The sequence below is a fragment of the Ovis aries genome, chromosome 24 (assembly GCF_016772045.2).
Source record: "Ovis aries strain OAR_USU_Benz2616 breed Rambouillet chromosome 24, ARS-UI_Ramb_v3.0, whole genome shotgun sequence".
In the NCBI taxonomy this organism is placed as follows: Eukaryota; Metazoa; Chordata; class Mammalia; order Artiodactyla; family Bovidae; genus Ovis; species Ovis aries.
In genome coordinates, this window is record NC_056077.1 from 12,432,238 (window position 1) to 12,453,240 (window position 21,003).

General features: G+C 43.2%; 1 protein-coding gene across 2 annotated transcripts in view; it reads left to right on the forward strand.

Annotated features, from left to right (window-relative positions):
* Positions 1–21,003, forward strand: part of SHISA9 (shisa family member 9) — a 351,202-nt gene that overhangs the window by 304,423 nt on the left and 25,776 nt on the right. For both annotated transcript variants that reach the window (XM_060405984.1, XM_042239822.2), the window contains exon 3: positions 16,874–17,029. In XM_060405984.1, coding sequence (XP_060261967.1) covers positions 16,874–17,029 — 156 coding nt within the window. The remainder of the gene's footprint in view (positions 1–16,873; positions 17,030–21,003) is intronic.

The following is a 21,003-nucleotide window of genomic DNA, read 5'->3' on the forward strand; positions in this document are numbered from 1 at the left end:
GGGTTATTCAGAGAATGAAATTGCTCAACCTGTAATTAGAAAGGATTTGGTTTATTCAACAATCACCACCTTGAGTGTTCTCAGAGAAGAAAATGGTTAGGTTGTTTTTCCTTGGGGCCTGAATTTTTAAAACATAGAAATGTTGGGGGGGAGGGGAAGGATCTCACATTGCAGGCTTTCACGTGTGCCAAGCACGAAGGTCAGTGTTTTCAGGATGTATCTTGCCTTATCCCATCCTGAACTCTTGATAGAGAATCAGTGTAGAGGAAAAAAGCACTGGCTTTGGATACCACTGGACTTTGTCTCTTTGCTTGTGACCCTGATCAAGTGGTTCAGAGTTTCCCTTTGTCTCGGTTTTCTCTTCTGCAAAATGAGCACATTATGTCTAACTGGGTTTCCCCGGTGGCTCAGTGGTAAAGAATCAGGAGACGCAGCAGATGTGGGTCCGAATCCCTGGGTCAGGAAGATCCCCTGGAGGAGGAAATGGCCACCCATTCCAGTATTCTTGTCTGGAGAATTCCCATGGACAGAGGAGCTTGGCAGGCTACAGTCCATGGGGTTGCAAAGAGCTGGACACGGCGGAAATGACCGAGCACACACACGCACATACAATGCCTAGCTAATGCTGTGGCTTTAGTATATTGAAGGGTGTGTAGGTAAGGTACTTGGCATGTGTGTTTTTTGTGGTAAAGAACGCATCACATAAACTTTGCTACCTTAACCATTTCTGAGTGTATAGCTCAGTAGTGTAATGCCCGTTCAGTGTTGTACAATCATCCCCACCGTTCATCTCTGTAATCTTTTCATCGTAGAAAATGGAAACTCAGACCCCTCTCAAACACTGACTCCCAGTTCCCTCCTCTGCTCAGCCCCTGGCTACCATCATTCGGCTTTCTGTCTCTATCATTTGACTAGGTGCCTCCTATAGTATGTGTCTTTTTGTAACTGGCTTATTTCACTTAGCGGAATGTTCTCAGGGTTCATCTGTGTTGCAGCATGGGTCAGAATTCCTTTCCTTTTTAAAGCTGAATAACATTGCATTGTTTGAAGGCAGGGGACACACGTTTGACTCCTGTTCCAGGAACTAAGATCCCATATGCCACCGGGCAGCTAAGCCCGTGCACCACTCCTGACTGCTCTGGAGCCTGAGAGCAGTCACTGGAAGCCTGTGCACCCTAGAGCCTGTGGTCCGCAGCAAGAGGAACCACCGCAATGAGAAGCCTGACTAGCCAACGAATAGCGTGTTGCAGAAGAAACAGTATTTTGATACGCTGCTAGTGGTTACAATCTTTTCTAACAAGCGTGGAATCACATTTCGAATCCCGCAACATATTAGGACTAGAAAACAGTGAAGTCCAAGAGCTGGCTGCTGCTCGCCGTGTGGCTGGTAAAACAGGCTGACCGTGACGGTGGAGGAAAGTGGACTTAAATCAGTGGAGTTGGGAGGACGAGAACACAAGGCAAGAGAAGAGGAACAGAAATAAACAACCTTTCCATTTAGTGTTTTTTTGGGGGGGCTCTATTTTTTAACAATAGAAATTAATTTCACCACCATTCTGGAGGTTAGCAGGTGTCTGCATGTTTGATTTCTTCTGAGGTCTTTGGGTCTGGCTTGCCGACGGCTGTCTACTTGTCATGTCCTCGTGTGATCTTTCCTCTGTCTGTGCATCTCTGTGTCCCAAGGTTCTTTTCTTATAAGGACTCCAGTCAGGGTTGGAGTAGGGTCCACCCATATGGTCTCATTCAATCTTCAAAAAAAATTTTTAAACCTTTTTAAAAAATGCAAGTATGGTTTACTTACAGTGTTGTGGTAGTTTTAGATATATACATTTAAGAATATAGGGACATTCTTTTTCAGATTCTTTTCCATTATAGGTTATTGTAGGATATTAAATATACTTCCCTGTGCTATACAGTAGGTCCTTGTTAGTTACCTATTTTGTATGTAATAGTGTGTATACGTTAACCCCGAACTCCTGATTTATCTCTCCCCTTTCCCCTTTCGTAACTGTAGTTTGCTTTCTATATCTGTGAGTCTATTTTGTAAACAAGTTCATGCATGTATGTGTGCTGACCGCTTCAGCTGTGTCTGACTCTTTGTGACCTTATGGACCACAGCCCGCCAGGCTTCTCTGTCCATGGAATTCTCCAAGCGAGAATACTGGAGTGGATTACCATGCCCTCTTCCAGGGGATCTTCCCAACCCAGGGGTCAAACCCAGGTCTCTTATGTCTCCTGCGTTGGCAGGCAGGCTCTTAACCACTAGTACCACCAGGTAAGCCTGTAAACATGTTCTTTTCTTTGTTTTTAAAGATACTACATGTAAGTGATATCATATGCTATTTGTCTTTCTCTGAATGACTTATTTCACTTCGTATGATAATCCCTAGGTCCATCTGTGTTTCCTTCTTTTTATGGCTGAGTAATAATCCATTGTGTGTATACTACATCCTCTTTATCCATTCATCTGTCTACTGAGTGAAAGGACAAACCTCCATCATCACACTAGCTCATGAAATTGACTTCTGGGGAAATGGCTACTTGAAGCACAGAACCACCAACCACCCTTTGATCCTTTAATGATAATACTGAGCCACCAGTGGTGAGTTTAACCACTTTAGAGATGTCCTGTTTCAGAAGTGATGCCAATAAACTGTAGTTTCTTCGACACACAATGCTACTACAAATTTAAAAGGTCCTTCTCTTCTTGTTACTGTCTTTGAGAGTCTCTCTTTTTCAAAATGCACCTTCTACAGTATACTAACGCATATATATGGAATTTAGAAAGGTGGTAACGATAACCCTGTATGCGAGACAGCAAAAGAGACACAGATGTATAGAACAGCCTTTTGGACTCTGTGGGAGAGGGAGAGGGTGGGATGACTTGGGAGAATGGCATTGAAACATGTATAATATCATATAAGAAACGAATCACCAGTCTAGGTTCGATGCAGGATACAGGATGCTTGGGGCTGGTGCACTGGGATGACCCAGAGGGATGGTATGGGGAGGGAGGTGGGAGGAGCATTCAGGATTGGGAACACGTGTACACACGTGGCAGATTCATGTTGATGTATGGCAAAACCAATACAATATTGTAAAGTAAAAAATAAATAAATAATTTTAAAAATTCAATTAAAAAATCTACCTTCTAAACTGGGGGAGAAGGGGGTGACAGAGGATGAAATGGCTGGATGGCATCACTGACTCAATGGACATGAGTTTGAGCAAACTCTGGGAGATGGTGAAGGACAAGGTGCGCTGCGGTCGGGGTCACAAAGCAGTCGGATACGACTTAGCAACTGAACGACAATAAACCTGAGTTAGGTGCCTGCTCCCTTGGGCCTTCACAGAATCTGTTTTGTTGTGTCATAGCGCAAACCATGCTGATTTTAACTCTTCTCTCTCTCACCTGTGTTGTTCTTGGGCTGCTCCCTATTCTAGACCATCATCTCCTTGGGGCACAAACTGAAATTTGAAGTGAATCTCTGTCCCTCAGAATCTGCATACAAAGTGGCCAGAAATGAACATTAAATAGACATTTGCTTAACAATCCCAGTTTCAAAATATTCACATCCTAAATGCTCAAAATTAATTTTTTTTGCATTCTCAAAGATATAATCTCTTGGGTAACATACATGATCAATTTGTGAAAGGTTTTCCAATGAATATGTACACTTTTTTCTGCATCACAAATTCTCTCTGCCACCAGGGTTCAATAAGATGAATTTAATTCTCTTTTTACATCAACATTTTCAGGTAAGAACCTAGCCTTCTATGATCTCTTTTGACAAATTCAGAGTAATTTTGAGTTGGATCTGATTTTTTTTTTTTTTTTGGTTTCTTGTGGTCAGAGAAAAATCTACATGATATTTCAAACTATAATTTTCAGGTTTTCTCTTTAAAAGGATGCTGGATGTACATATTTGGATTGGAAAGGAAAATGGAGCTAAATCCTGTTATAATTTCTGAATGTCTATTCTCCTTTTTTGTTGTTAAGAGAATTAGCAGTGCAGTTGACTCCCACAGGAATATCTCCTGCTTATTCTCTCTCATTTGTCCAGTTCTGGGACAATTGAATAATCTGGAATGTATCCAAGAATTCAGAATGTATCCAAGAGTCCAGAGGGGGCCTTAGGGAAAACAGACACCCTCTTCTTCTTGGTTTCCCTGACAATCAGAAGCAATAAAACTTTAGCTACAAAATTTTGGATGCTTACTATGCTTCATGTGCGATACTGAGCATGGAATATCCACAGTCTCTAAACTTTATAGCAAAGCCTATGAGGATTTATGTTATAGTCCAGTCAATCCTAAAGGAAATCAACCCTAAATATTCATTGGGAGGACTGATGCTGAAGCTCCAATATTTTGGCCACCTGATGGAAAGGGTTGACTCATTGGATAAGACCCTGATGCTAAGAAAGATGGAGGGCAGGAGGAGAAGGGGATGACAGAGGATGAGATGGTTGGATGGCATCACCGATTCAATAGACATGAGTTTGAGCAAACTCCGAGAGATAGTGAGGGCCAGGGAGGCCTGGCATGCTGCAGTCCAGGGGGTCACAAAGAGTCAGACATGACTGAGAGACTGAAAAACAACAACAGCTTCATTTTAGACCTGAGAAACTTTATAACACACCCAAAGACGCTGTTAGGAAGTGAATGGCCAGAATCTGAATCCAGAACTGACCTATCCAGAAATCCATGCTTCTTTCATCATGTTGTTCTGGATGTTGTCATGGGAGAGAGTCTGTTGAGGCTCCAGCACAGGGCACAGGAAGAGTAGGGGTCTTGGAAAGTGGAGAGGTAAAGAAGGGCCCTGGGTAGGATCAACATGGCCTGTGGGCCAAGCAGAAATGTGGTGCTTCTCCTTTGTAAAGAAAGCTTTGGAAAAATGGTATGCATTTCTCTAGTTAGTAAGTAGTGTGAAAAGTGAAAGTGTTAGTTGCTCAGTTGTGTCCAGCTCTTTACAACCCAACTGACTGTAACCCGCCAGGCTCCTCTGTCCATGGAATTCTCTAGGCAAGAATACTGGAGTGGGCTGCCATTTCCTCCTGCGGGGGATCTTCCTGACCCAGGAGTTGAACCCAGGTCTCCTGCATTGCAGGCAGTTTTGTTACCATCTGAGCCACCAGTAAGTAGTATAAGAGCTAGAATTTGTCCACCAAACACAGTGCCTGGCCTGCGAGAGACACTCAAATATGTGTGCGGGAATAAGTGGATGAGCCAAGTGGGAGAGATCAGAGGACATGACTGCTATGGTCTGGCCAACCAAGTGTGATCTTTAAGAGTAGAGATAAAAGTATTTAGTAAAAACTACCTTCTAAAGTCAATATTGTGACAAATTTTATTATTGTCTAGCTGCACAATCATTTTCTGAATGTCAGAAATTTGCATTCAATGCCCTTTGAGGCAGTAAGGAGTGCTGAAGATCACAGATTTTAGAGTCAGACTACCAGATTCTAAGCTTGGCTCTGCCTTATTCAAGTGATGTAACTTCAGGTAAACCATGAAACCTCTGTATGCAAAATGTAGCTAATAATACTAGTATATCATAGGGGCTCTTGGAATAATACATTGTGTTCAGTCACTCAGTCCTGTCTGACTCTTTGCAACCCCATGGACTGTTGCCCACCAGGTCCCTCTGTCTATGAGATTTTCCAGGCAAGAATACTGGAGTGGGTAGCCATTCCCTTCTCCAGGAGATCTTCCCAACCCAGGGATCAAACCCACATCTCCTGTAGCTCCTGCATTGGCGGGCAGATTCTTTACCACTGAGCCACTTGGGAAGTCCATGAAATAGTACATTAGTTTGTGTATGAAACAGTGCCTGGCTCACAATAGCACCTTTCTGTTTAGTAGGTACGTGTGTGCTTTCACCTTCTTTATCGTTAATTAATATCATCATCACTATTTTTGTGTTCTTTCTTTAATAAATCCTGATTTCCTAGACTTACATAGCTATATGGATGCCATGGCCATCCAGAATGAAGCTTATATACTCAGGAAAGCAAAAGAAAAGTGCATAAATAATTTGAAAAAAAAAAATTGTCCCTAAGACTGTATTCTAGTTGGTACAGTTGTTTTCCCATAGGCTCATAGGTTAACAATCCTGATATTGCTAGACATGCATACTGTAATTAAACAACTAAGTAAATAGATGGTGGAGGCCGGGAGTCGCGTTTCTCATTGTTAGGGTGAGAGGTTACAAACGAGCAAGGGGAAAAAGCTAGAATGATCCATGAGATAATGGATTGGAGTTGGAGATATCAAGATGAATTCATGTTTAGCTTAAGATGGATACGAACAGTTACATGGGTAAATATTCATAGATAAGTATCTGTATATAAGTCGGCATATACACATTGACTTCCTTAGTCAGCTGAGGGATGAAAAGCCACGAGTACCCTTAGCACCCATGTTTTGGTTTCTAACATCATCCTCCAAGAAAAGAAGCCAGGGTCTTTGGAGAAATGGATTCTAGGATGGGGCAGGAAATAAACAAGATTAACCTTGGGCATGTTGCATTATTAAAAAATAAGAAAGTTATTAAAACAAAAAAAGAGAAGGGCTATAGGAGCCTCTTGAAGGAGATTCCCCAGACCTGGGAATGTTTGAGTAAAAAAAAAAATAAAATAAAATAGTATTGGATTATAATCCAAAGTATAAAATACATATCCATGTGTCCACATTAATAATATCATATATGTGTGATATATATATGTATATAGTTGAATTAATAATTTAATGGGGTATGTGCTCAGTCGCCGTCAGTCTTGTCCGACTCTTTGTGATGCCATGGACTATAACCTGCCAGGCTCCTCTGTCCATGGGATTCTCCCGGCAAGAATACTGGAGTGGGTTACCATGCCCTCCTCCAGGGGATCTTCCCCACCCAGAGATCGAATACATGTCTCCTGCATCTCCTGCATTGCAGGCAGATTCTTTACTGCTGAACGACCAGGGAAGCCCAAATTAAATGGAAGAAGAGACAAATCTCCTATGACAAAAAATTCCAAATAATTTATGTAGACATTCTGTATTCAAGGAGGCGGAGCGTTATTCCTCACTCCTTACTTGCGGGTTGTGAATAGTGACTTTCTTCCAAAGAGTATGATGTGGAAAGAGAGGAAAATGCCGTAACTTTATAATGGAGAGACGAGAAATACTGGCTCAGGCAGTGATTAAGGTTACTACCTATAGCGATGCCATCATAAAAGGTATCCTTGATATGTTGAGAATGTCATCGTATCTGTATGGTTTTCCTCCCCCAAACCCATAACCCCAGTCTAGTCATGAGAAAAACATCAGACAAATTCCAACTGAGGGACATTTCTACAAAATATCTGACCAGTACTCATCAAAACTGTCGAAGTCATCACGAATAAGAAAAGTCTGAGAAATTCACAGCCAAGAGACAGACCTAAAGAAAGGTGGTGATTAAATTTAATGTGCTATCTGGATAAAATTCTAGAATAGAAAAAGGTCATTAGATAAAACTAAGGAAGCTTGAGGGCTTCCCAGGTAATGCTAGTAGTAAAGAATCCACCTGCCAATGTCAGAGATGCAAGAGATGAGGGTTCAGTCCCTGGATGGGGAAGATTTCCTGGAGGAGGGCATGGCAACCCACTCCAGTATTCTTGCCTGCAAAACTCTGTGGATAGTGGAGCCTGGCGGGCTACAATCCATAGGGCTGCAAAGAGTCAGACACGACTGAGCAACTGAGCACAAGGAAGCTTGACTAAAGTTTGGACTTTAGTTAATAGTTATGTATCAGTATCGATTCATTAATTGTAACAAATGTACCCTACTAATGTAATTTAATAATAATAGAGGAAACTGGGTCTGGGGATATGGAAACTCTGTGCTGTCTTTGCAGTATTTCTGTAAATCTAAAATTGTTCTACAGTAAAAGTTTATTTTAAAAGGTATGTTGTCCCTATATCATTACTCCATGGGATTGATATGAGGATTTAAGGAGACAGTGCATGAAACGTTCTTTACCAAGTGATGGGTAATACGTGCTCCACAAAGCAACATGCTTTGGCCATTTTTTCCTTTCTGTGCTATTCTTCCTTGTTTCATGCCTTGAAAAGCTTGATACTGTTGCCTTCCCTCCAAGATGAGCCAGACTGCTCTAGCTTCTGATAGTTGTTATCTGCTTCTTTTCCACTGAGAAAATTAGAGCATCATCCCAGTATTTGTAACTGAGCATTTTTACTTCAGTGAGTCTGTCTTGATTGCACTCATTAGTCTGTTTAGTAACTAAAATGTACCTCATAATAATGGTACTTATATGGCGGTTACTTTGGTAACCACCATTTAGTTACTTCCAGTTAGAGTAAGTGTATCTTAACTTTCTTTGAAACTGAGTAAGTGTATGAGGCCCTCTTTTCTGTCTTAGGAAGGAGAGAGGATGGGATGTCATCAATCTGTTTGCTGACTGAGGGTCTTGACAGAACGCATCACCCAAGAACAGCAAGTCCTCATCAGTTATTTCTAAGGATCAGAAGGAGTGGCAAAAAAAGAGTTGATACATTATATGTATAACTGATTCACTTTGCTGTATAGCAGAAATGAACACTAAATTATAAATCAAATATACTCCAATAAAAATTTTAAAAAGAGAAGGAGTTGCAAAATTATGATTAAGCAGGGAAAGTTTTTTTGTGACACTGGGTAGAAAGTACCCTTCTACAGAGATGAGGTGGGTAAGATATCTCTGGGGCTGAGATGTGTCTGGAAGAGAAACAACACGGCTGGCAGCTAGACATTGCTGATCCTACTAGATTCTCTCTAGGGTCATGAGTCTGCAAAAGAAATTATATGCCTGCATGCGTGCTCAGTTGCTTCACTCATGTCTGACTCTTGGAGACCCTATGGACTGTAGCCCACCAGGCTCCTCTGTCCATGGGATTCTCCAGGCAATAATACTAGAATGGATTGCCATGCCTTCCTCCAGGGAATCTTCCCAACCCAGGAATCCAAACTAGGCCTCTTGCATTGCAGGCAGATTCTTTACCACTGAGTCACCAGGAAAGCCAAATTATACATTATATATATATTTTATATACAAATTATATACATGTGACATATAGTTACATATATCTATACATGATTTCTTTTGCATAATATTTATTTACTACATAAATATACTACATATAAAAATATGCATTTATCATAATATGTGGGCTTTCCTGATAGCTTAGTTAGTAAAGAATCTGCCTGCAATCCAGGAAACCCTGGTTCAATTTCTGAGTTGGAAAGATCCACTGGAGAAGGGATAGGCTACCCACCCCAGCATTCTTGGACTTCTCTTGTGGCTCAGCTGATAAAGAATCCACCTACAATATGGGAGACCTGGATTCAATCCCTGGATTGGGAAGATCCCCTGGAGAAGGGAAAAGCCACCCACTCCAGTATTCTTGCCTGGAGAGCTCCATGGACTGTCTAGTCCATCATAATATGTAATTATAAAATATAATATTTATATACTTAGTATATAATATATAAATGTATGATTTATAAAGTTATCTGAAATATGTTTTATATTTATATACCTATATATTTATTATATTATTATATTACTACATTATGCAATATATGATTATTTATATTATATATAATGTATATATATACATACACATGCATAGACACGTATACATACTACTTATATACATATGTTCAAATATTTATCAACTTAGCTACCTGTCTTTATGTTTCTTCTCTCGATTGTCAAGGAGAGGATTTGTAGATAACCCAGGTCTCACCCACTCTTCTCTCTTCACTCACTCTTGTTCTGTTTTTCTTAGATGCCAACCTAAGCTTACCTCATGTGTATTCTTTGTTTGTCCCCCTTAGCTGGATATATCTGTGCAAAACTCACAGAGAATCTGAGTTGTCAGGTCCAGTCCAGTTTCCTGTTCAGTAAAATGAATATAAGATGAAAAAAAAACCCAATCACCAAAGTCTGTTTAATAATTCTTGATTGCTGCTCTGTGCCTGGATTTCAATATTTCTAATAATCAAAGCCTGGAAGCTAGTACAATATGGCTATCTAAAACTGCCAGAAATTTGCCTCCTGCTGTCCTGAATGTGAAAGCAGGAACGTGATTCTGCGGCAGGCTCTTCCTCCTTTGTGAGGAATCCCTTTGGAGGGCCACTTCGGTCCTACCCACTTCCATTAAGTAACTACTCACTGCCCCTGAGTTAGCTCAGGACAGGGAGAAATTGGGGCTTTCCTGGTGGCTCAGCTGGTAAAGAATCTGCCTGCAATGTCAGAGACCTAGGTTCGATCCTTGAGTCAGGAAGATCCCCTGGAGAAGGAAATGGCAACCCACTCCAGTATTCTTGCCTGGAGAATTCCATGGACAGTGAAGCCTGGTGGGCTACAGTCCATGGGATCGCAAAGAGTCAGACACGACTGAGCAACTCACTTTCACTTGAAAGAATTAATTCAAAAGCAAGTGTTTTATACTGATGTATTAAGTAGTCTGTCTAATAATATAAAAGGCTATCCCAAGTGATAAGGAAGCTCTCTACAAATATCTTTTCCCTTAATGAAGTGTTTAGCTTTCCCCTGGCAAGACTGGTTACAGGGTTTGAACAATAGTGGATGGGATCTGGGACTGAGGGAACAAAGAGATGGGAGTAAGGGCTCCCACTGGATGATGGGCTTAGGTGGTGTCAGCTCTTCAACTAGTTTGGAATATATTTTCAGGAAAAAAAAAAAAAACCTGCTGTTAAGATAATTAATTAACTGTTGAAGTCTTAGGGTATTCTCTACTCACTACTCAGGCAATCTGCTGCTTGAAATTTCTTCCGCAACTCTATTGAAAACCTAGCGCTGGGACCTTCCTGGTGGCCCAGTGGTTAAGAATTCACCTTTTAAAGCAGGGGGCATGGGTTCCCACCCTGGTCAGGGAACTAAGGTCCCACTAAGCCCAACTACGGAGAAGTGCAACCGGAGAAGTACTTATGTACCGCACCAAAGACCCAGCACAGTTAAAAAAGAAAGAAAGAAAAAGGAAATCTAGGGCCAATGCCCATTCCATCTTGATGTACTCCATAGACCCCATGGGAAGCTTCTCTTCTGATCAGTTCAGCTTTCCGGAAGGAATCCAGACAACTGCACTTGTCAGAACTCTATGTTGCATTTGCCAGTAACCTCAAAGCACACGAGCTTGCTTAGAAAGGAGCTTCCCTATCTCCTGTGCTACTTCTCTTTGTCCTTATTCTTTCACAATGAAGGAAGACTTTCTCCACTTGAATTCATGGCCCCCTGGTTCATTGACTTCAAAGCTCCTCAATAGAAAAAATTTAGGGAAGAACTCTGATTGGTCCAGCCTAGATCACATGCTCACATCTGGGCCAATCACTGTGAGAAGAAGGTGTTGTGGTTGGTTTGATTTGGACCACGTGCTCACTGTGTGACCAGAGGGGTAGGTTTCTGACCTGATTTCCAACTGCCAGCTCTTACTTATATCTCTGAGTAAGAGTTTCTCTGGACACTGGGGCTTTCTCTGCCCATGAATGTGGCAGGTTCCAAGTGCTGAGGAATTACTGTATCTCAGAAGCAGCCCTCAAATGACTGATGGGAACTGGCATATAAATACTCAGGGACTCTTGCCCATGGGCTGACAGAATTTCAACACCACTTATCAGAAGGCTAGAGTGGGATTAGATGCCCATTCTTCACCACTGCCCCCTTGCAGACATTGCACTCTTTATCTGCCATTTTTATTCTCTGCCTCTCCCCCTACTTCCTTTTCTGTAGTATTTCCTGATTGTTGTTGTTCAATCACTAAGTCATGTAGGACTCTGCAACACATGGACTGCAGCACACCAGGCTCCCCTATCCTTCACTACCTCCTGGGCTTTGCTCAAATTCATGTCCATTGAGTCAGTGATGCTCTTCCCATTATCTCACCCTCTACATCTTCTTTTGCCTTCAGTCTTTCCCAACATCAGGGTCTTTTTCAGTCAGTCAGCTCTTCACATCAGGTGGCCAAACTATTGGAGCTTCAGCTTCAGCATAGTCCTCCTGATGAATATTCAGGGTTGATTTCCTTTAGAATTGACTGATTTGATCTCCTTGCAGTACAAAGGACTCTGGAGAGTCTTCTCCAGCACTACAGTTCAAAAGCATCAGTTTTTCGATGCTCAGCCTTCTTTATCGTCTAACTCTCACATCTGTACATGATGACTGGAAAAACCAGTTTTGACTATAATGGACCTTTGTCAGCAAAATGATGTCTCTGCTTTTTAATATGCTCTCTAGCTTTGTCATAGTTTTCCTTCCAAGGAGCAAACCTCTTAATTTCATGGCTGCAGTCACTGTTCACACTGCTTTTGAAGCCTGAGAAAATAAAATCTTCACTGTTTCCATTTTTTCCCCATCTATTTGCCACCAAATGATGGGACTGGATGCTATGATCTTCATTTTTTAAATGTTGAGTTTTAAGCCAGTTTTTCACTCTCCTTTTTCACTCTCTTCAGGGGCGTCTTTAGTTCCTCTTCGCTTTCTGCCAGAAAAATGGTATCATCTGCATATCTGAGGTTGTTGCTATTTCTCCTGGCAATCTTGATTCCAGCTTGTGCTTCATCCAGCCTGGCATTTCTCATGATGTACTCTGCATATAAGTTAAATAAGCAGTGTGACAACATACAGCCTTGTTGTACTCCTTTCCCAGTTTTGAGCCAATCAGTTGTTCTATGTCTGGTTCTAACTGTTGCAACTTGACCACATACAAGTTTCTCAGGAGACAGGTAAGGTGGTCTGGTCCTCCCATATCTTTAACAATTTCCCACAGTTTGTTGTGATCCACACAGTCGAAGGATTTAGCATAGTCAGTGAAGCAGAAGTAGACATTTTTCTGCTTGTACTTGAGTCCTAATCTCAGTGATTTATGGGAAAACCCAAACTAAGAGAGTTATTGTGAGTGACAGCTCATTACATGAGTCAAACCGGGATGAAGCAGTGTGCTGAAGGAACTGATGGTTCTGAATACACAAAATAGTAGTTGTCTACTGAAATACATATGTGTGTGTTGCTGGGTGGTGGGGGGTGGGGAGGGGGAAGAAATCCAGAGAACAGCAAACAATGAGAACTTAAGGCAAATCTCTTCCTATTACACCAACATTTGGAAACAAACCATGACTTGCTGGCTATGCCCAGGGGAAGCCCACAGACCTCCCTAGCAGGCTGCTCTAGAGACAAAAATGTCAGCGGATCTCGGGGTCCAGGCAACAGGCAGAGCTGTAATTTATGGGAGCCAGCATTTCCACCCTAACTCCATTAATCTTAGGACTCTTCCACCCCAGCTGAATGCCAGCCAAAAAATTGTCACAGCAGAAGGACATGCCTGGCTCCTCAGATGCTGGCCAGCAGCTGGGCGACTTGGCTTCTGTTTGGCGATCTTCCCATTAGACAGTTGGGCTTGTGGGTTGGCCCATGCATGTGCAGTGATATAAATACTCTCCTTATCACTGTGTCTCAGCTGTGACATCTCTGCCTCTTCTCATTCGAGTGTGTGCTTAGTTGCTCAGTCATGTCTGACTCTGTGACCACATGGACTATATAGCCTGCTCCTCTGTCCATGGGGATTCTCCAGGCAAGAATACTAGAGTGGGTTGCCATGCCCTTCTCCAGGGGATTTTCCCAACCCAGGGATCAAACCCAGGTCTCCCGCATTGCAGGTGAAGTCTTTACTGTCTGAGCCACCAGGGAAGCCCAATTTGAGTGTATTGGTTTCTAAAGCCAAACTTATTCCATACATGTCACAGGTCAAATCGTCTAGAAGCAGTGTTTGAGAGACAGCTTCAGGTGTATGAGACTCTGATGGAGTGAAACACACACACACACACACACACACACACACACACACACACACGCTTCAAAGGTTGTGAGGGAAACAATACAAGAAAAATAAAGGAGACGCACCGGGATGGGAATCTCAGTTTCAGATAAAGTCTAGACCAGGGGTTGTCAAACTATGGCCCCTGAACCAAATTCAGCTGCCCCTGTGTCTGTAAATGAAGTTTTATTGGGACACAACCATGCCCCTGTGTTAGCATAATGGCTGTCTGCTTTCTTGCTTCAAGGGCAGAGTTGAGTGGTTATCACAGAGACTGGATGCCCTGCAAAGCCTCAGCTATTTATAGTCTGATTCTTTCCAGCAATAGCCTACTGATGCCTGCTCTAAACCTTGTCCCAACCTGTGGGAGCTCTGGAGCCTGCATTGCTCCATAGAGTTATCCCTACCCTGAGGCAAGGGCTGGTCTCAGTACCTTAGCGTCAGCTGAGTTTTTGTTGTCACCCACTTTGGGGTGTTGGGGGTGAGGTCTGTCAAACAGATTAAGCCCAAGATGGTGGCTCACATCAGCCGAGAGCAAATTTCTGTATATTAGGGGAAGCCATGTAGCTCAGTCGGTAAAGCATCTGCCTGCAATGCAGGAGACTTGGGTTCAGTTCCTCAGTCGGGAAGATCCCCTGGAGAAGGAATTGGCAACCCACTCCAGTATTCTTGCCTGGAGAATCCCATGGACAGAGGAACATGGCAGGCTACAGTTTGTGGGATTGCAAGAGTTGAATACGACTTAGCGCTATCTTTCTTTCTTGATGAGCTCTTAGCAGCTGAAACAGCTGGGACTCACTTGCGGGTTAAGGGCATCTCTCAAGGCACCGGAAGCAACTACCGCTGTGTTGATCTGTATCTGCAGATGTGCTTCCTGGGAATGGGGAGAACCACCGCTCCCTCTATCTTATCTCAGCCCGAATGACCTCACCTGGACTCTGTGACTCCCGCTTCCCTCCTGGCTCCGGTCCATCCGTAGTCCATCTGTCCCACTGTCCTTGGGGTGAAGACAGAAACCTTTAAAAGCACAAAGAGTATTTCCTCTGGAAAAATGTCTTGACCCCTTCTCCCCATGAATCCCAGTCCCTTGAAGTACCCAATATTCAATTTGCGTGTCTTTACCTATTTTTGCAAACCGCAGCACACAAAAATATGCAGACTTTCTTCTCTTTCAAGCAAACACTGTTATTTACATTACTTTGACATCTGCTCTTTTCCCCTTACCAATACAAATCATAAGACACTCTCCAGTTTGAATGTATAGTTAACTGATTTTTAATTCATTTTTTCTAAGAGCTGAATGATATCCCTTCATATGTATGTTCATATTATGTACCTAATACAGATGTACAATAATTTAAGAATTGCCAGTGATAGAAGTTCAAGTGTTTTCTGTGTGGTTTTTATTTTTCACTTAACAAACAATGGTGCAATGCACATCTCTTAACAAATACCCTCACATTCTTTTTTGACAACCCAGAGGGATGGGGTGGGGAGGATAGTGGGAGGAGGTTTCGGGATGGGGGGACACGTGTGCACCTGTGGCTGATTCATGTCAATGTATGGCAAAACCACCACAATATCATAAAGTAATTATCCTCCAATTAATTAATTAATTTCAAAAAGGGTAAAGAAAATTATATATATATATATATATGATCATTTTTTATTTTATTTACTTACTTAAAATTTTATTTGGGAAGAGCCCCCTGGAGAAGGGAATGGCAACCCACTCCAGTAGTCTTACCTGGAGAATTTCATGAGGAATTCCAGAGGAGCCTGGCAGCCTACAGTCCATGGGGTCGCAAAGAACTGGACAGGACTGAGCGCCTTTCACTTTCAAATTTCATCTACTCTTTTATTTCTGGCTGTGTTGGTCTTCGTTGCTGTGAGGGCTTTTCTCTAGTTGTGGAGGGGGCTACTCTCTAGTTGTGGAGGAGGGCTACTCTCTAATTGTGGTGTGAGGGCTTCTCATTGCAATAGCCTCTCTTGTTGTGGAGCTCAGGCCCTACGGCTCCTGCGCTCAGTAGTTGCGGCTCCCAGGCTCTAGAACACAGACTCCATAGTTACGGCGCCTGTGGGCTTAGCTGCTTCCATGGCATATGGGATCTTCCCAGATAAGGAACTGAGCACATGTCTCTTGCATTGATAGGCAGATTCTTTACCGCTGAGCCGCCAGGGAAGCCCTGGTGTTCTCTTACCACACACCCCCCCCCACTTTTTTTTATGTTTTAAGATATTTATTTTTTTATTAGCTCGCTCCTGGTCTTAGTTGTGGCATGTGGGATCTTTAGCTGCAGCATATGTATTCTTAGTTGCAACGTGTGGGATCTAGTTCCCCGAGCAGGGATTGAACCTGGGCCTCTTGCATTGGGAGCACGGAATCCTAGCCATTGGACAACTAGGGAATCAGCACCCTCACATTCTGATGCTTATGTTTCTGAATTCACCATCCTTGGAACTGGCATTATCTGGTGAACATGCCCACGCCAACCATTTTAAATTTCCGTACACACACTATCTGCTTCCTTTCTGCAGATATAGCAAATCGCGTATCTACCGTGAGTTTATGAGACTGCCCAGGGTCCAAGCGTCTTTGCCAGATTGGTGTTCTTCAGTCCTTTTAATTGTTGCCAATCTCTTGGCAGAGGAGTGGCCTTCCATTGTTCTGACTTGCATTTCTTTGGCTGCTACTGAAGTTGGTCATCCTTTTATACATATATTGCTTCAATCACAAGAGTATCCCCTGCAGTGACAGGACTTAGGTTTAATTGGGGAAGGTGGAAATGTTCCAGGTGCATCCGTGCTGTTCCCCATCCATCCTCAGCTGCTCGCTAGTGACGACTGCAGAGCTGACTGAGGCCATTATTCCCGCCCATCCTTGGCTGCCCTCACTCTCCTGTCCCTAGAGGGTGAGGAGTTTTGGTCTCGAGGGCTGTGGCGATGGTGGGGGTGGATAGAAGTTCTTGCCCGCCTGGTTGATGACCATCTCCTTCTGTTCTCTTCTCTTCCAGACACAACTCAGATGAACAACGCAGTGCCCACCTCCCCTTTGCTCCAGCAGATGGGCCACCCGCATTCCTATCCCAGCCTGGGCCAGATCTCCAACCCTTACGAACAGCAGCCACCCGGCAAAGAGCTCAACAAGTACGCCTCCTTGAAGGCAGTCGGTGAGCACCGATTTGTTCTTCTCTCTGGCCTGCACTTTTCCATCCCTTCTACATGTCCTTATCTCGAACTTTTTTCTACTCCACTTTCTATCTTTCTGATCTCTCTCATCTATCCATCTATCTGACTATTATCCATCATCTATCCATCTACACGGTATCTATCCATCCACCATGTATCTATCCATCCAGCATCTCTTTCTCCATGTTCTTTCTCTCTCTCTCTCTCTCTCTCTCTAATATATTCTGGGTCTCTGTACCTGGGACACAGTTTACTAAGGACCAGAGCCCCTTAGCTGTTTGCTCTCGACCCCAGGTCAAGTCCTACCTTGCTGTGTGGGGCAGGGTGGATGGGGGAAGAGGAGAACATGGATACTCATTTGATCCTGTGGATACCTCAGCCCCTTCACCGTCAAACATCTGCCCTAGTGAATCCTCAGGGAACCTGGACATAGGATCCAGGGCACTGGTCTTTGAACGTCCTGCCCTTTAGTGGCAGACGCTCACCATCTACCCAGTCTAGCCTCCCTTGGAGAAGTCGGGAAGCCTGCATATTCCTATCTCAGGCAGCTTCTGGTTTCCAGGTGTAAATATTTCCAGGTTGAAGGGACAGCCTGGAGCTCCTGATATCTGCATTCTTATCAAGTCTGGGACATTGCATTGGCGTTCTTACAGAACGTTGCCTCATTTTCTCAGAGCGATCCAAAGAGGAAGGCATAAATATTGCCCCAGTTTTCAGATTAGGAAAATTGAGACTGAGGAGGTTAATTTAACTTGCCCTAAGTCAAGCAGCCTGTGGGCAGTTTGCGCTTGTGTTTTTATCACTCCAGAGCCTGTGTTCTTGCCACTCCCTTCCCACAGCCCTGGAGTGGGGATTCAGTCGGTTCCTCTGATTCATACACGACAGAGTGTGACGGTGACCTTGATGATAACCCAGACTGCTTAACAAATGACTCATGGCCACTTTCTATAGGATGGAAGCAGCACTACCAGCAAAATCAAGGTTTGGGACAAACAGAAGACACCCAGACCATGTGCTTTCTTTTATTATCAGCTTCTCATTCTAGTTTCTCCCCCTTCTGCCAAGCTCCTCTTTGGACATGAGATCAGTTCAGTTCAGTTCAGTCGCTCAGTCGTGTCCAACTCTTTGCGACCCCATGAATTGCAGCACGCCAGGCCTCGCTGTCCATCACCATCTCCCGGAGTTCACTCAGACTCACGTCCATTGAGTCAGTGATGCCATCCAGCCATCTCATCCTCTGTTGTCCCCTTCTTCTCCTGTCCCCAATCCCACCCAGCATCAGAGTCTTTTCCAATGAGTCAACTCTTCACATGAGGTGGCCAAAGTACTGGAGTTTCAGCTTTAGCGTCATTCCTTCCAAAGAAATCCCAGGGCTGATCTCCTTCAGAATGGACTGGTTGGATCTCCTTGCAGTCCAAGGGACTCTCAAGAGTCTTCTCCAACACCACAGTTCAAAAGCATCAATTCTTTGGCGCTCAGCCTTCTTCACAGTGCAACTCTCACATCCATACATGACCACAGGAAAAACCATAGCCTTGACTAGATGGACCTTAGTTGGCAAAATAATGTCTCTGCTTTTGAAGATGCTATCTAGGTTGGTCATAACTTTCCTTCCAAGGAGTAAGCGTCTTTTAATTTCATAGCTGCAGTCACCATCTGCAGTGATTTTGGAGCCCCAAAAAATAAAGTCTGACACTGTTTCCACTGTTTCCCCATCTGTTTCCCATGAAGTGATGGGACCGGATGCCATGATCTTTGTTTTCGGAATGTTGAGCTTTAAGCCAACTTTTTCGCTTTCCTCTTTCACTTTCATCAAGAGGCTTTTAGCTCCTCTTCACTTTCTGCCATAAGGGTGGTGTCATCTGCACATCTAAGGTTATTGATATTTCTCTCAGCAGTCTTGATTCCAGCTTGTGTTTCTTCCAGTCCAGCGTTTCTCATGATGTACTCTGCAGATCAATTCTAGTATGAAATATCCTAATTTCAATACACATTAAGGACAGAAACTAAAGCACAGACATGATCACATGGCTAGGCTGTGTCGTAACTATGGTCTATGGACATCAGATTCAAAAAACAAGCATATTGGTGCCCTGCAGACAGGCCCAGACTTGGAGCTTAGAAATCTATCTATAGGAATTTATATCCCCTGATATCCTAGGACTTTTGAATGGAAACTTTTGAAGAGAGTTTGAGGGGTGCTTATAATTCTGAGGATATAGCTTGTGCTTCCTAAATCCCAAGTCTCACAAGCTCTCGCATACCAGCACCCCATGTTTCCTGTTGAATTTCTCCACCCAACTCAATCCTTATCTACATCTGTGACCATTAAGTGAAAGTGTTAATCACTCAGTCATGTCCCACCCTTTGAGACCCCATGGACTGTAGCCCACCAGGTTCTTCTGTCCATGGAATTCTCCAGGCAAGAATACTGGAGTGTGTTGCCATTCCCTTATCCAGGAGTCTTCAAGATTGAGCCTGGGTCTCCTGCATTGCAGGTGGGTTCTTTACCATCTGAGCCACCAGGGAAGCCCCGCAGTGACCGTGCTGCGGCTGCTGCTGCTGCTAACTTGCGTCAGTCATGTCCGCCTTTGTGCAACCCCATAGACAGCAGCAGTGACCGTAGATTCCCTCTATTCTGTATTGCATGTTTGTAGAGCACATACATCCTAAGCATGTTCAAATAGACTCAGATATTACAAGCGAGGGATGAGGGCTGTTGCCTAGGAGAGAAGTCTTGGCTTCTGTGCCAATGTCCCTGCAGAAGCCTTCATGCACTACGCTGTTGTCCACCTCCGTTTCTTGAGTCTTGCATTTAGGTGATGACTAGCATCTGCTGTTATATTTGATTCTTCTTTTGACATTAAAAAAAAATCCCACCCAGGCATCTTTTTCTTTTTGAACAGTTCCCATTACCCCAAACAACTCATTTCTTCACTTAGGCCCTGTGTTTCCTTCCCCCTCAGCATCCTGTAGCTCTTGGGTAAATCATAAACGGATCTTCCAGCAGAGTTCCTTGATTCTGTCCTGGCTTGACATAGGGCTCCTTGGTACAGCAAATGTTTGCAATGCACTTGGAATTAAATTTGCAGTCTGAAAGTTTATTCAGCATTCCTTGAGTAACATTTTCTCCCACAAAGAGGGCACTCCTGAAACGTTTGCTGAATGAATGAATGAATTTATCTTTGACCCCAACCCAAGAATAGCTTAGTTGGAAGGGAGAACCCCTATATCTTCTAAAAACTTTGAAGGATCTCAGATGAAGAACCCTCCTCAATCCTGAATATGATTGATGTGGCCCTCTTCTTTGCTGCCCTTCTTTTCTATTATAGGAGTTCACAGGCTTTATCTGAGTCACAGATGGTCTCGTGAGGTCCAGTGTGGGGCAGACTGAGTGGCTGCCTGCCTAGTGGGTTACCCAGGAGTCCAGAGTCTGCCTGCCCAAATGAAATGCAAATCCCATAATAAATGTTCTTTCAAGGGTTCTTTATTAAGGCATAATATGACTGTGGTGTGAAGGATGAAATGCATTTCATTAACAAAATCATTACCACCCAGGAGAGTTGTTTAAAAAAATGGTTTGCTGTGGAAAGTTCTGCAGTGTCTGATAACCAGATTCATTTTCTAAAAAATTCAATTCAGTCAATAAGGAGAGGCTTGGACAGCCTTTAGGGTTAACTGCCAAGTTCAAAAATATTTCTGGAAAATCGGTGTTCTCTTGGAGGACTTAATATTCAGAACCTCAAGGGGGTTTTGGTCACTGAAATCTCCTGGCCTCGGCTTCTTTGTGTGAAAAATGAAGAAGCTGAACTCTGTAGTTTCCAAACTCCATTATGATTTTAAAATTAAAGAAAATGAAACAATTCTATTCATTTTAGTTATTAGAATACCTGTGGGCCATGAAATATGTCTCATTCATTCACAACCAACTCAGAATAGGAACTGTTGGTAGTTC